The sequence below is a fragment of the Peromyscus californicus genome, unplaced genomic scaffold (genome assembly GCF_007827085.1).
Source record: "Peromyscus californicus insignis strain IS unplaced genomic scaffold, ASM782708v3 Scaffold_8__1_contigs__length_139910024, whole genome shotgun sequence".
Classification (NCBI taxonomy): domain Eukaryota; kingdom Metazoa; phylum Chordata; class Mammalia; order Rodentia; family Cricetidae; genus Peromyscus; species Peromyscus californicus.
The window spans coordinates 17,468,872-17,485,564 of record NW_026294606.1 but is presented as its reverse complement, the minus strand read 5'-3'; the positions used below and the strand labels follow the sequence as shown (position 1 = coordinate 17,485,564).

Genomic DNA, 16,693 nt, shown 5'->3' with positions numbered 1-16,693 from the left:
AATCTAACATTCTGCTCCGCAGCTGGGGAGAAAGTTTCCAGACTTCCAGGACAGTCAGAAGTTAGAGGTTTTATGCTCCTTGGAAGAAACACGAACACATGAAGTTCCTTTGCATTCGGGTCAAATTCTACCTTTTTGAGATGTGGGCTTTAGACTGAATGTTGTAGTTTTTTTTTAGCACCCCACAGTAGCCATGAAGTGCACTTGATCATTTTTAGGGAAATTTTAGTAAGAAAGAACACATATTTAAAAGTGTATGGAGATGTCTTCATGCTAGTTAGGATATTTACACACAAAATCCATTTTTTTTTTTCAGACAGAGTCTCAAGAAGTGGAGGATGGCCTTGAACTTCTAGGTTTTATGCAGCACTGGATAATCAATCCCAGGGCTTCGTGCATGCTAGGCAAGTACTCTACCAACTGAACTATATACCCAGCCCTAAAAACGCCAATTAAAAAAAACACCAGTATGAAAGGAAGGCCTAAAAACTTAGGTGAATTAAGTAACACAAATGGTAAGATGATAACACACAGTTCTCAGGCTCGGAACCCAATTGTGAAACACGTCCCCTGTTTACACTCTGAGCTCCCCAACCTCGAAAGGTTCTGCCTTGTCCCTCACCCCAGACTGCAGGTCATACAGCGTCTGTGTGATGATGATGTTGAACACAGCATGGGAGCGGCTGCTCTCTTCATTCATGTTGGTTGCAGCGACCGTCCGAGACTTATTTCCCTCAGACATCAATGACTCGATGTCCTAAAGGCAAAGACCAAGAAAGCCACTATGAGAAAACACAGAGGTACACCCTGCACCCCAGGGGTGTGCTCAGTATGATCCCATGCCTCTGCCATCCCCTTCCACAGAAAGAGCCAGCCTCTTTTCCACACAGCACGGCTTGTGCCTCCTCCCCACACAGAGCCTTCCTCCTTCTCTGCCCTAGCTCACTTCTTGCCCTGCTAACATCCCACTCGCTCCTTCGTACATTCCAGAAGAGCAGATACTTACTGAGCACTGCACACACTCAAGAACAGTAGTTACCTCATTTAATTCCAACTCTCCTATACCTGTCACCAGGTATGGCTGCCTGTCCCCTGCTATCTGCCTCCCTCTGTGGACAACTGGCTTTGCAAGAGCAGGGAACTTCTCTGTTATCTTTGTAGCCTCATTCCTAGTACACACCTGGAGCCCGTGGGCTCTTAGGAAACATTTGCTGAACGAATGCTATGGAAGAAACTCTCCGCACACCAAGACGCTGACGTTCACGGAGGTCATCTAAGATTCCCCGTATCTAGGGAGAGGCAGCACTCAGGTGCAGATGAGTTTCCTGGCTGTGAGTAATAAGTGACACGATGACAGACTCTCAGCTCCATCACCATTAGCTGGAAAACGGGCTTAGTCAAAGTGCTGACTGGGCACCTTTGAGTCAGAAAGGCTGTTTATTCTCATCAGAACCTCAGTGCATTTAAATGAATAAGTCCAAATCTAAAGTGAGAAATACAATATGTTTTTGTTTAAATAGCTGGATGCTGATCCTATCTTCATCTTGCTTTACTAAGTCTCAGATGATAATGGGTCTCCTACGTCTCTTATATATTGTAAGCAAATATAGGGGCTTGTTCATTTATTCATTCTCTTATTCATCAGCATTCTTCAGCAAAAGAACTAGAAATTTGTGCGGTAAGACGTCCAGGGTAATGACTATAGAAATAACAGCAGAGCATTACGTCTGGGTATGAAAGTCAAGGACAGGGAGGAACACAGATCAATTCTTGGGTAAAGGAATGATTCAGAAAAGCAGGAGCCAGCAGAATGAAGAGTATTAGAAATCAAAGCAGGGTCTGCCTACAAGAAGTGGATTAGTTAACTACCAAATACTGCACAGACTACCAGATTTCTTCAGAAGGATGTCAATGACCACCTTGGGGAGATGTTTCAACAGAGGCAAGAGGGAAACACTCAGCATCCTGAGGTCACTGGACGTTGTGGCCTCACTGTGAACTCTTTACAACAGGCATCTAGAAGTGTGACTGAAGGACTTGTCTCCCTGGGTGTGCTGGTCTGTACCCTGAGATTGTGAATGGCATCAGTATGCCATCGCATATCCATACAAAAACAGGCTCAGCATCGCCTATTCTGACTTACTGCCTTTTCTTCTTTAATGACGCTTAAACAAACAAACAAACAAACAAACAGAAAAAAAAACCCCAACTCTGACTCTTACCTCAAAGCTGGTGACAGCCAGCTGTGACAGACCATCTACATATGGCCCCAAGACTTTGTGTTCTCGGACTTTAAGAGACTGCCTGCTCCTGGAGGGGGAGAAGAATCAGACTGAATGATCTTACACACCTGGAAGCTTTGCCTTCTCCTAAGCATTTGGAAATTCAGATTACAGTTTCAAAAGGGTTTTTAGTCATTAGAAGGTATTCTGATAGCCACTTTACATGGACTAACAAAACAGCAATGTGAGAAACGCATTCAACTCTGATTTCAAACATCGATACTATTTTAAAATGTCTCTCTCTCTCATCCCAAGAAAAGTCAGAGCAGCTAAACCTAGGCTGGGCTCCCCTGTGTGAGGAGATAAATAAGCCCGTACATTCTTCATCAAGAACATCTTAAATTCTTTTTGATAATGTCTTTATTTATCCTCTTGAGAATTCTAAATAAAACACTTTGATTATATTCTTTCCCCTCCCCAACTTCTCCCCACCCACCCAGCTTCATGTTTTTTTCTCTCTCTTAAGGTTAAATTTTTTTTAAAAAAGATTTATTTATTTATTATGTACACAGTGATCTGCCTGCATGAATGTCTGCAGGCCAGAAGAAGGCATCAGATCTCATTATAGATGGTTGTGAGCCACCATGTGGTTGCTGGGAATTGAACTCAGGACCTCTGGAAGAACAGCCAGTGCTCTTAACCTCTGAGCCATCTCTCCAGTCCCCTAAAATGTTTGGGTAAATACTGAACAATAATAAAATATTTTAAACTTTCATTTACTTTTTCAAGTTTCGCTGATTTATGTTGGCCATATGTTGGCAATTTTATACAGAAAGTCAGGTAATAACACAATTAGAGCCACTGATGTCTGATATTTGAACTGGCTCTGCTGATGGCAATTTTGGAGCTCTAATTAATGTGTGCATGCGTGTGTGCATGCGTGTGTCATCTGTCTGTGTGGGCACTCATGTGTCTGAGATGGTATACATATGGATGTCAGAGAAAAGTAGGTTCTCGCCTTTTACCACATGGGACCCTGGGAACAAATTCACATCGTTGGGCCCAGCACAAATCCCATGAGCCATCTCACTGCCCCTTTAGGGCTCTTGAGAATTTTAAATGGCTACCTCTGATTTGGGATCCATTTGAGACGTTTATCAGACAAATGAGATTTAAAACTTGAAGCTATTAGATTTTTCCTGTATTGTAGGTGCCATCTTTTTTATGGCATGGGGTATTTAATCGTCTTTCAAAGAGTTAATGCTTGGCGTCTCTCAGATGTGGGAAATCCCTGGTGCTTCTGAAAGTCTTGGCAAAGTTTCTGAAGCATTTTTCAGCTATCCCTTTTAATCTCACTTTTAAGGATGAGAATTCGGGGTAACTATAGCAACTCTGCTGGACTCAGAGACCAACCAATCTGATCTTCAAGATAGCTACTGTCAAGTATACAGCCCAGCGGTGGCTCATTCTCCTTACCAACCAGACGCTGGTCTGCAGCTCAACAGTAAGGAGTCACCTAGCATACTATCAAGGGGCCCTACGCTGATATCTGGAATTCCTGCACACTGCTGGTGCTCTATTTAATGAAACAGGTGCCTCCTTATCTTGTGACTCACAGTCCTATCTGCAGATGAATCCTCTAGAAACTCCTGTATTTATGTGCCAGGAGGCCTGCGTATGGAGGCTCAGAGCAGCACTGTCCCGAGGAAATGTGACGCCACGCAAGTGACGAGAAAAGGGACAAACTGTGTTTGATCATGCAATGGATATTAAACAGTAATAAAAACTATCACATTATTGTCCCATATAGAAAAATGAATGAAATGAATATATGCTGGTGCGGTTAAAATTGTACAAAATTGTACAAAGTTAAAATTGTACAAAATCATGGATAAAGGCTACGGAAGAGAAAGAGAATGGTACATATAAAATTCCTAACAGCAGTTACCTTGGGGACCAGTGGGGAAAAGAGTAGGGGTCTAGGGGGACATATAGGAAGATTAAGAATTCCTGGTCAGGTTCCATTTTCTAAGACAAGTGATCAGTAGGCAGAGGTTGATTTTGTTATTCTTTCTACCTCACAAACGTTCTTGTGTATAAGCTGTTAGTGACTCTCTCAAGTAAACACAACCTTTTTGATGACCGGAGGACATTCTTGATGTCTATAATATTATTGTTAAAACTCTTACGTTCATTAGGGACCACAGGAGTGGGAAGTGGGCAGGAATATTAGAGATCACAGAGCTGCTAAAACAACCGAAACGTATTTAATATGGGGATGTGGTCATCAGGTTACATAGGAAAGTCAGGACACTGGACTGCCATTTGTGAAATACTTGAGGATGGGAACATATCCACACATGGCACAGATCTGAAACACAGCAGGGGGACACCCTCAGGCGTTAACTAAGGTTATTTTTGAGTGGTATGATTAAATGTCAGCTTCACTTCTTATAGTTCATAAGACACATATGCCCTTTCTATATTTTTTCCCAACAATCTATTACTTTTAAATCAAAGCAAACTTTTGCCTGGAATCAAACTCATCTGGTTTTTAATCACCTAGTTTTTTGTTTTGTTTTGTTTGCTTAGATTTTTCAAAACACGGTCTCTCTGTGTAGCCCTGGCTGTCCTAAAACTTGCTCTATAGACCAGGCTGGCTCCAAACTCAGAGACCTGCCTGCCTCTGCCTCCCCAGTGCTGTCATTAAAGGCGTGCGCTACCATAGCCAGCATCACCTAGTTTTTGAAAGATGCAGATGCCGGGGTTCCACGGCGTCTCCTAAATTCTTTAGAATGGGTGTGGGAGCTCAAGCCAGTCAAGACTCTCAAAGAGCTCCTTGCATGCTCCCAACACATAACCAGGGAAGGAGTGGTAGCTGCAACCCTCCTACCGCTTTATTTCCAACTCAGAGTTGCCGGTTTCCATTATGAACGCAAAGACCAATGTGTAATCAGTAGCACAATTTTCTGTTGTTTCTTTGAGACAGGGTTTCACTACATAACTCTGGCCTGGAACTCACTATGCAGCCCATGACAGCCTCAAACAGGCAGTAATCCTCCTGCTTCAGCCTCTGAGTGCTGGGATTATAGGCATGCACCACATCACTCAAATCTATAATTCATATTTATTTCATTTTATTTATCTTATGTATATGAGTGTTTCTCCTGAATGCATGTCTATGCATCATATATGTGCAGTACTCACAGATGCCAGAAAAGGGCAAGAGATCCCTTGGGATTGGAATTATAGACAATTATTAGCCACCTTGTGGGTGCTGGGACTGGAACCCGGGTCATCTGGAAGAGCAGCCAGTGCTCTTAACCACTGAACCATCTCTCCAGCTCCTGTAACTTAATTTTAGTGAATTGTCCCTGGTGACAAAATAATACCAGTAGTAAAAAAAAAATCTTTTGACACGGCGATGTGAGTAACTTTACACGCAGTTTAGGATAAAAATGCATACAACTGTCACAGTGAAAAGTTTTGGGAAGCTCCTCACTTCAATACATGAACTGACATCAGCAGTGACCAATGGCTCAAATATGTACACACCCTTGCAATTTTAATTTTAATATCATTTAACTCTATTCTATCGATTTTCAAGCTTTATTTCAAGCACCCACTTACCCTTTGGGGTCCAAGAGGTCCCGGACCTTCTCATTATAAATTTCCATATATGATACTTCGACTTTAAAGGTTTGTGACTCATTTTGCTCCAGGGAGATCCTTTTAAACAGAGCACAGCAGAGCCTTGGGATAAGGCCCAGCTGCTCAGCATGGCCCATCATAGAGAAGGACTTTCCGGAGCCTGGAAAAGAGCGAGCAGAGAGATGGAAGGGTAGGAGAAAAAGCAAGCTGAATGCTTCAGTAACACAAGGTGCTTTTGTTCAACACCCAAAAGCCATACAGAAAAAAAATGGAGTTAGTTTGACCTCAAACCCAGATCCCTGAACGTTTACTCAGTTACTCTTTTCTCCTTTGCATTAGAACCTCTGGTCTATTTTCAAAAGGTTGGTATGATCCATTAGGTATGAATGGGTGCCTAGGAATGCAACCAGTATCAATGGACCCTTGGAGAGCAAGCCTGATAAAGTCCCACCTTCCACGAGGTAGTATGGAAAGTGCTGTGTGTATACGAATGTGTGCACAAGTGCCCATGCGTGTTGAGAGCAGAGGTCAACTTTGGGTGTCATTCCTTTTCTGTCATCCTTGTTATTTGAGGCAAGGTCTCTCTCTGGCCCCAGAGCTTGCCAGGCACACAACAAGACTGACTGGCCATCAAACTCTAGAAATCTATCTGCCGCTGCCTCTGGATTATAAGTGCATGCCATCATGCCCAGCTTTTCTACATGGGTTCTGGTGATTAATGTGAAGCCCACAAGCCTATAAGGCAAGCCTTCTAAAGATGAGCGATTTTCTTAGTTCTGGATAAAGGTTTATGGGGATCCAACATTGCACACACAACAAAATCCAAGCTGTACACTAAGCAACATGAACAGGATGTCACGGTTGCACTTATCACATACTACGTTATCTGCATTCTCTTTCTGGAGTCTTGTAGCTATAGTGTGATGCAGTAGGAGGATGCATTATTAAGAATTATTATTTATTTCCACTTTGAAAGAGCAACAGCTCAGAGTGATAATAGCTGGATCACAACTGCATTTTGGATCTGCCCATTGTGACCAATTGCTCCACCTGCCTCATTAGGACCCAACATCATTTCTGTAGCCATGTGGAAGTCTCAGTAGTGGGGGAGGTTTCTAAAAATTTTTGTATTGATTCTACTAAAACATTTACACTGAGAAACTGGTGATTAGCTTTCCAGTTCAAATGTGGGTTAAAACTATAATTTAGGAAAATGACACTTAATGGTTTGGAACTAGCTACACTCATTAACACTGAAATCAGGCAATTACCAGAAATGGTGCATTTTCAAAAAGCGGGGTACTTTTGATTGCATGAGTCAGTTCAGTCCAAAACATCAGGAGAATTTTTCTGGGTTTCTCAAGTTCCCCCTGCCTTTCAAATGTTAGGAAATTATATTTAAGGTATGGATGTAGCTCAGTGGAACACAATTCATGCTTGGCACACAGGAGGTCCTGGATTCAATCCCTACTACCACAAACAAACCAAAAAACAAAGAGAAGGAAACATTAATTAATTAATTAATTAATTAATTTATTTATTAAGTGCTAGGGATTAAATCTAGGATTTTGCATGTGTTAGGCAAGCACTCATCCACTGACCTACATCCTTTCAAACACTTGTTTCACATCATCAACTGCAATAAAGGCAACATCTTACCTGTCTGGCCATATGCAAAAATACAAGCATTGTATCCCTGAAAGGCTTTCTCAAGAATTCCTTCCCCGAGGCACTTGAAAACGACTTCTTGACCTAGAAAAGAAGACAAACATTTAAGATTTATTAGTATGATGTGCATGTGTGGGTACCTACACAAGCCAGAAGAGGGGATCCAGCTCCCTGAAGCTGGAGTTTCACGTACTTGTGAGCCAAGTGATGTATCGTCTTAAGAGGAGCAAGTACTCTTCACTGCTGAACAGTTTACCCAGATCCCAAACAGATATTTAAAAGGAAAATTAAAAAAGGGTGATTTGTGTTGAGATGTGTGGGTTTTTTTTAAAGAGATTTATTTTATGTGTATGAACATTTAGCTTGCATATATGTATGTATACCACATGTGCAGTGCCCTCAGAGGCCAGAAGAGGGCGTTGGATCCCCTGGAACTGAAGTTACAGACAGTTGTGAGTCACCATGTGGGTTCTGGGAACCGAACCTGGGTCTTCTGCAAGAGCAGCAAGTGGTCCTAACAGTTGAGTCATCTCTCCAGCCCTCTAAGAGATGTATTAGTACAACCTTCTCTCATCCCCTCCTCTTAAAATTTAAAGGTATACGCAAAGCTTACTATACAGCTACATGTAAGAGCTGAACAAATGCAGCTTCATGCAGATAGGGTCTTGCTATGTTGCCCAGGTTGATCTCAAACTCACAAGTCCCAGTAACCCTCCTACCCCAGCCTGCTCAGTAGCTGGGACATCAGGCTGAGGACCGAACCCAGGGCCTTGTGCTTGCTAGGCAAGCGCTCTACCTCTGAGCTAAATCCCCAACCCCTAACCCATATATATATATATATATATATTTTTGGTTTTTCGAGACAGGGTTTCTCTGTAGTTTTGCACCTTTCCTGGAACTCACTTTGTAGACCAGGCTGGCCTCGAACTCACAGAGATCCTCCTGCCTCTGCCTCCCGAGTGCTGGGATTAAAGGTGTGCGCCACCACCGCCCGGCTCCTAACCCATATTTTTTAATCCTCATTTTTCCACATGACTCGTTACCTCATCAACCACACCTGGCTCGCAATATCAGTTTTGCTCCTAAATTATAGCTAAATATCTGGCTAAAGTCATGATTCCATACTGCGTCCTCTTTGACATTACTCTGGGCTTAAAGTTTCCACTCCTTGTTAGCAGGCTGGATAAAAGCGCTGTCAAACTTCATTTCCTCTGCTTAGATATTCCATCTAAATGTTATTCAATAGGAACTGTCTTGTCTCCCCATCTGGACTCAGTTTCCAACTAGTGAGAACCATGGCATACATTTCCTATGTCCACTTCTTCATCGTGCAGTGTTTGTACAATCAACTGCTGAGAAACTGCTCACCAGTGGGTGTGAGTGATGGTTAATACCGATTGTCAGTCAATATGACAGGATCTACAATCCCCTAGATAGCAAGTCACTGGGCATGCCTCTGAGGGACTGTCTAGATTAAGTTAACATGGGGCAGACCTTAATTGTGGGCAGTAGCATCCCATGAGCTGGTGTTCATCCTGGACCAAATAAAACGGGGAAAGCGAGGTAAGCATAACCACTCATTGCTCTCTCCTTCCCAACTGCCAGCAAGATGTGGTCTGGGGTCTCACGCCCCTGCTGCCATGCTCTCCCTGCTATGATGGAGTTCCTCTGGAATTGGGAGCCGGGAGAAACCTTGCTTCCCCAAACAGGTTTGACCAGGGGACTGTATCAGAGCAACAGGAAAAGGAACTAAGAGGCTGCCATTAGTAGATTCACAGGTCAACTTCATCTGTGTTCTCACATGAGGACAAAGACAAGTTCTCTCTCATTAATCCTTGCCATAGCCCAGCTCCTAGGGCTTCTCCCATGAACCGCACTAAGGTGGAGTGGGACAGAGTGTATTACAGCACGTTTATTAAACAGTCAAGATGGCATGTACCTTCCTCACGTTGACTTCCCAACAATTAAGAGAATTACATTATACTTCCTTACTCCACATTCCTATGGTTTCCAGAACATTCACTCTTACAGCATCTACAGGCACTACTGATTTAGGGACTATTTCCAGCCCTGGCATGAGAGCACCCTGATGTCAGATGTAATCCTAGTGCCTTGTATAAAATGCTTAATAAATATTTGTTGAAAGAATGAGTCAGTTTAATCATTTTGTCTTTCAGTATATTTGAAAATCTCCTCATATTCAAAAATAACAAACTGCAAGCTATTACTGGTTGTGTATTTCCTTTTCATGGGAAGTTGGATAGGATTTTAGCACTGCCTTGCTGAACGTCAAGATTGCAGGACAAAACTCCTCAAAGACTGTCAACACGGGATAAAAGCTGACGATTCGACCACTAAGCTGCCAAAGAGTGAAATTCTGGCAACGTCAATATTGCTGAGTTGTAGAGAAAGACATCATTTATAAACCACTGCTGGGAGAATCATTACAAGTGGCCATTCTGAAGGAAAACCTGACATTGGAAGGGAGTAAGCCTCCACTCCGCCCCACGGTGAACCTCTATCTGAGTGACACGCTCCCCCACATGTCCCTGGATGGTCTGGCACATTGTTTACCATGCTATAAACTGCAGTCAAGTTAAATACCCATTATTAGTATGGGAGTGGATGTCTTAAATGTACACATTTCAGAATGAAAAAGAATACATTGAAAAATTTAAAAAAATACTTCCTGTCAACAATTGTAATATTAAGAAGCAATATTGAATAGGGAAAGCCATGTCACAGTAGTTATATACAACATAAAGTGTCATATACATCATAATGCATGAGACACCCACAGTGAGAAAGAGAAGGTGGGATGTCAAAGTTGGCAAAATGAGTCAGAAAAAAGATTCCAAGTGTACATTGTCTTACTTCTTTTCCATTTCTAACACCTACTGTTTAGTATACAGCGTACTCAAAACATGTTGGGAGAACACAGAGATTTTTAAAGCAAATAGAATTGTAATAGCCTTTTCTAAACACACAGTGTGTTGTGAAGTACGTGTGCACAAGCCCTCCAACAGGAAGGTGCTGCCAGTATGATACACTCTAGAACCTGGTCTTAAGTCACAGTCTGCCCCAGGGCTCTTGGGCTCCCTTCATATACACCAGGATCTGCTCCTACTTTTTTCATAGGACCCCCCTTATTCTATATGCACTCTGGGCTTCATTTCAAAGGGCAGGGCAGGTCTTAGTCTGGAGCTGAGCTTGGCCTAGGGAGGATGTAGAGTAAGTCAGCTATGCTCAGGCTTGCTAGAACTGCCTGTGGTCCTTGGCCAGACTCAAGCCTACTCCAAAGCTTTCTCAGCCCAAGCAGCTGACCACACCAATCCTGTCTGCTCTTCTGTGATCATTAACCAACCCTAGGAAGGGGTGGGAGACAGGCAGGACAGAAGTTCTAGCTACCTGGCCATAACTCCCAACTTCAATTCTTCTGACACGGGGGAAACAAAACAAAACAAGAATACTATATTGATTTATCTTCATTGTTAATTTGACTGGATTTAGAGTTACCATGGAAACACCTCTGGGCATGCCTATAAGGGTATTTCCAGAAGTTTAGCTGAGGAGGAAAGACCCACCTTGAGTGTGGGCAGCACCATCTCCTGGGCTGAGTAAAAAGAAAGCAAGCTGTGCACAGTGCTCATTTCTATCAGCTCCCTGACCTCAGACACAATGTGACCAGCGCCCCCATACCTCCTGCCACCATGATGGGAGGCAGTCCTCCAAAATGCTAACCAAAATAAACACTTTTCCCCTCAAGTGGCTTTCTGTTAGGTTTGCTCAAACAACAAGCAAGTGGAGGGCTTGAATGTGTCCACCAATGTTCCCTGGTTGGAAATCCAATCCCCAGAGCAAGCGTGTCAAGACGGGAGCCCTTTAAGAGAAGACTAGGCAGGTCACTAGGGCTCTGTCTTCATGAATGGGGTAATGTGATCACAGGAGTGAGTTTGTGAGCGAGCCAAGGATGGCCCTTTGTTGTGGGGTATTTGTATACTGTGTGAAGATGTATTGCTGTGATGGGTGTAATAAAAAGCTGAATGGCCAATAGCTAGGCAGGAGAGTATAGGCGGGCCTTCTGGGCAGAGAGAGAGAACTCTGGGAAGAAGAAAGGCGGAGTCACCAGTCAGATGCGGAGGAAACAGGATGGGCAGTACGGAGATGAGGTAACGAATCATGTGGAAAAATGAGGATTAAAAAATATGGGTTAGGGGTTGGGGAATTAGCTCAGAGGTAGAGCGCTTGCCTAGCAAGCACAAGGCCCTGGGTTCGGTCCTCAGCTCCGGAAAATAAAAAATAAAAATAAAATATATGGGTTAATTTAAGTTATAAGAACTAGTTAGGAACAAGCCTAAGCTAAGGCCGAGCTTTCCTAATTAATAACACGTCTCTACGTCATTATTTGTGGGCTGGCAGTTCTGACAAAGAAGTAAGTATCGGTTCAGCCCCTCTCTCACTCTCCGACCTGGTACCTTCTGCAGCAAGCAGACCCTCTGCAGGCGCCACCCCTCAATTCGGAATTTCTTAGATCTGTTGTTTATAAATTACCCAGATTTGGGGATTCCCTTAGAGCAGCACAAAACAGATTAAGACAGAGTTTGAGCTGAGAAAAGGACTCGGAGTCCAGCATCATGAAGTCATTAATAAACCAGCAATTTAAACCTCTTCCGGGATCAGTTAGTGCAATGTAGGATTTCCGAATTTTGTTCCTGACACTGAATAGGCTGGACGTGGGAGGAGTATCTTTATTGCTTTCAAGGGCAAATAACATCTTTTCTTGGCTGGAATAGAAATTAAAGCTAAAGATAATCAGTTGGAAGAAACATCCAACAAATCAGGTTATATATGCTAAAATCATATGAAAAATAATCAAAGGATTCCCTGGTATATAAAGATGCAAGAACTATTTTGTTTTATTTTGCTATTTATTTATTGTTTTATTTTTTGATGCAAGGTGGCCTTGAACTTGGGATCTTACCCCTCTATTAACTCAAGAGTAAATTCAGTTGGCACCTGTCTGGAACCTGAGCTCTTGAGTGGTGAAGGGAGGCAGACCAGGAGTTCAGGGTCATCTCTGGCTACAAAACAAGTTTAAGGCGGATATGGGATACCTAAGACCCTACCTCAAAAGCAACAATAGCAGTAATAACAACAGCAAACAAACAAACAAACAAAAATGGTGAATTTTAGTTTACACTATGTCCAAACTCCAGGAAATACTAAATAATACACAACGAACCTACCTTGTATTTATGTATCTGAGAAGAAGGAAGGGAAGGACTCCCCATCCAGGGTCTTATCTGTAGTCACACTTTACAGGTTTCCATCAGTGGATCCTCACAGTACACAGAGCAGGTATAAATATGATGACAGGAGACTGGGGTCTGAAAGCTTGTCACCTAGCAAGACCTCACTGCTGGGAAGTGCAGCTGGATATTCAGCCATAGTCAGGAACTTGTGCTGTGGGTCACTGATGAGTGACTGGTCAGTGGCTCTCATTCTTGGTCTCCATGGTATTATAAACCTTCATAGGTTATCCCACAGTTGTCTGTCTGTCTGTCTGTCATTCTAGCTTCAAGTACCAAACTATGATGACGAGGCTGCTGCAACTCCCCCAAGCATAAAGCATGTAGCAGGCATTCATGTTTGCTGAATTGCCCCTGTTGATACAGCTGCTCTCTTACGTATTTCTAACCGAGGCTCCTTTCCTAATCAGTGATAATTAAGTCCCTGAAAGGTTGTTCTTTAAGCTTAAAAAGAAACAATTGATTGTTTCCATTTATACTTTGGCCAAAGTATGACTGTTTCAGTAAGTCTCAAAGCATGAGAATCTGCCTCAAACAAACAAACAAAATCACAAACAAGCCAGATGGGTGTGAATAGAAGGGTCAGTAGAATATGTTTGGACTATCTGAGCCATTTTTATTTAAGAACTTACAAATCAGGCTCGGTGGGTAAAGGTGATTGATTGATGCACAAGCTTGGTGACCTGAGTTCAATCCCCGTAACCCACGTAAGAGTGGAAGTAGAAAACCAACCTGGGAAAATTGTTCTCTGGCCTCCAAATGTGCTCCCTTGCACATTAAAGGCATACATCACACACATGTTCATAAATGAAACTTCAAAAATAAAAATTACTTCTTTACTGATGCAGTCATTTCTTAGGCATCGTAACAATAAACACACATGGGAAATATTACCTAGCCTGAGTTCTACTAAGTATATTCATACAGTTTTAGAAGACAGTTACATTTTCTAGGCTATTATGCTTGATGACAGATGCTGGCTGTCCCGGAACTCACTCTGTGGACCAGGCTGGCCTTGAACTCAAAGACCTTGAACCTAGAGATCTGCCTGCCACGACCTTCTGTGTGCTGGGACTAAAGGCGTGCACCGTGCCAGCTCTAAAAACAAAATTTGTAATGCCCAAATCCTTTCTCTTTCCTTTACGGTTTTTGCTCACAGTTTCCACACCCAGATTATACCGGCGTCCACTCACATTTTTTTTAGTTGTGAGTGAGCGCTGCCTCCCTTCAGCTGAGTGACTTTGGGATGCGCTGAGGTCAGGATGGGTTGCAGAGGCACCTGCCACAGTGCCTCCTAGTCAGTGCAAAGCCTGGGATGTTCTGTAGTCATTTTTCTATAATGAGTATCGTCACATCAATAGCTTGGTGCAAAGAAGGAAGAATCAGTTGATCACCTTTCCTTCCGTCTTTGCAAGAGTTTTGGGGGGCATGCTAGTGTTAAGGGAGAGAGAACAGAAGGCAAGACAGCAATCCTTAGAAAGGAATCATCCATTGCCATTTTTTTCTAGCTTTCTTCAGGGTCCTCTGGTGAAGTGTCACTGATAGTGTAAGGGGGAGTGTTTCTCACATTTAAGAGTGGTGGGAGACATGTAGAGGGTGTGGGGTGTGTGTGTGTGTGTGTGTGTGTGTGTGTGTGCATATACACTCACAAACACATACCTGGGGATGACGAGAAGAAAACAGACATCCTAATTTAGGTCAGAGCATGCTAAGGCATAGAGTCCAGGATAGAAGGTTGCAAGGAGAAAGAACACAATATAACGAATAGCATCAGTAAAACGGTGAATGGGACCAATTCTACGGACTTCTCATTATTTTTCCACCCTGGGGCTGTGTGAACACATGAACCCTGGGCTACAGCTATGCTCAACCAATTCTTTTGTTCAGTAACCTTCAGGGAACCACTATTACAGGACAAATAGCTGTGGAAGTGGCCAAGATCCAAACCGTTAACCAAATCATCAAAATCCTTCCTGTATCCGTGGTCCAGCCCCTGTCCTCATCAACAGCAGACTCTGCAGGCAGCACAGGGATGTGGCTTCACTTCACTCTGCCTTAGAACACAGGACATCCCAAAGATACACACAAGACCCATGGGGACTCAGATGAATGAAGGCCTTTTCTCCCCCTTTGCAGTACTGGGGACTGAATGCCGTATCTTGCACATGCTTGGTAAGAGCTCTACCACTCAGCTACCTCCCCAGCTGTGAGGCTTTTTAACTTAAAAAAAATTTTTTTTGTTTTGTTTACTTCCATATTTTTTGAACCTAACAGTCTCTTTCAGCACAGGGAAAAATGACTTACCCACTCTTTTTGAACCTTGGCTCATAAAAAAAAAAAAAAAAAAAAAAGCAGCTGTTTATGCTGCATGGTGGGAACCAGGGAATGCAAACCCTGCCTGGGCAGACCTCGTAAAAGATGCAATATCCCCACCCTGAATGTTTCCCAATTACAGTTTACAGTTTACGCTCAAGTAGAATGGAGTGCTGTTTTTCTAGGGGAAAGCCTACAGGGAGGTTCAGAAGTCCTGTGGGAAACAGGAGGATCTATGGGTATTTGTTCCCAACCCAGACCAACAGAGCAAAGTCACAACACTGTCAAACCCAAGAGGCCTGTGACTTCTTAGCAGAACCAGTGCCAGGGAGGAGGTGTCTCTGGAGACATCAGCTCCACATGCTTGGTGTGGTGAGTCCGCAGGGCATGCCACGTCTGACCTCACTGTTAATAAGCATGGCAGCAATGCCAATTTCCTTCAGGGCTTATAATTGGACCTCCTCTAACCATGTGGACAAGTTATAAAACACGGACATGCCCAGAGAAACCTGTAACACAATGTCAGAGCAGTAACAGGAGCCCCAGTGTGGGATTTCTGTAAGCAGAGTCAGTCTGAGTCACCCAACCCTGAGTCACGTATGATACAGATCTTTGAACAGCCAACACCAGTAGGTCTCCATATGCGGGCATCACCTGACCCCACGGGAACAGCAGCAATGGCCTCCCAGTCATCATGCAAAGATCCTAGTCTTTACACAGCAGGGTCCTGATAGCATAGCAAGGCACAAGGAGAGAACGGGGACAAGGGAGAGAACTACAGTAGTCCTGTGCCCAACACCTGCCCGCTGAAGAGGCACAGGACACAACACGATGGGCTGGGGCCTAGAAAGCAGGAGACTGAAAAGAGAGGGTATGACCCATGTTTCTGTTTTGTTTTGTTTTGTTTTGTTTCGAGACAGGGTTTCTCTGTGTAGCTTTGCGCCTTTCCTGGATCTCACTCCATAGACCAGGCTGGCCTTGAACTCACAAAGATCCGCCTGCCTCTGCCTCCTGAGTGCTGGGATTAAAGGCGTGAGCCACCACTGCCCATGACCCATGTTTCTAATCCACATTTTAAGAAGCACACACAGACACATCACAATCAACAAAGCAGGGCACAGCATACTCGACACACAAATAGAATCTCCTTCTATAAGGAAGACCATCTAAGACAGGAACAGCTATGCTATAGCTGAGATCTTCACTGCCTCCAAGGGCCACAAGTTAGACTGTTGTCCAGGGTAGGACATTCTACTGGGAGATGGTAGAATCTTTAGGGGGTAGGAACCTAAGGGGGGTCCTTGAAGAGGACTTGGAACCCCAGGTTGTCCCTCTTTACTTCTTGGCCTTGAGGTAAGAGGTTTTCTTCCACCTTACAGTTCTGCCGTTATATGTGGTCTTTCTCCAAAGCAATAGGGCCATCAGTCATGAACTGGGGCCTCCAAAGCCTGGGCCTCAGGTTCCCTATACCCGTGGTGGCTAACCAGTACAAACACAGCCCCAAATCTAATTCATCTCTCAAGCCCCTTC

The 16,693-nt window shown here is 43.5% G+C and overlaps 1 protein-coding gene across 1 annotated transcript in view; it reads right to left on the bottom strand.

Annotated features, from left to right (window-relative positions):
• Window positions 1-16,693, bottom strand: part of Kif13a (kinesin family member 13A) — a 187,964-nt gene that overhangs the window by 73,767 nt on the left and 97,504 nt on the right. Inside the window, 4 exon segments of the mRNA XM_052727207.1 lie at window positions 623-757; window positions 2,223-2,310; window positions 5,853-6,033; window positions 7,533-7,625. Of these exon segments, the coding sequence (XP_052583167.1) occupies window positions 623-757; window positions 2,223-2,310; window positions 5,853-6,033; window positions 7,533-7,625 (497 nt within the window).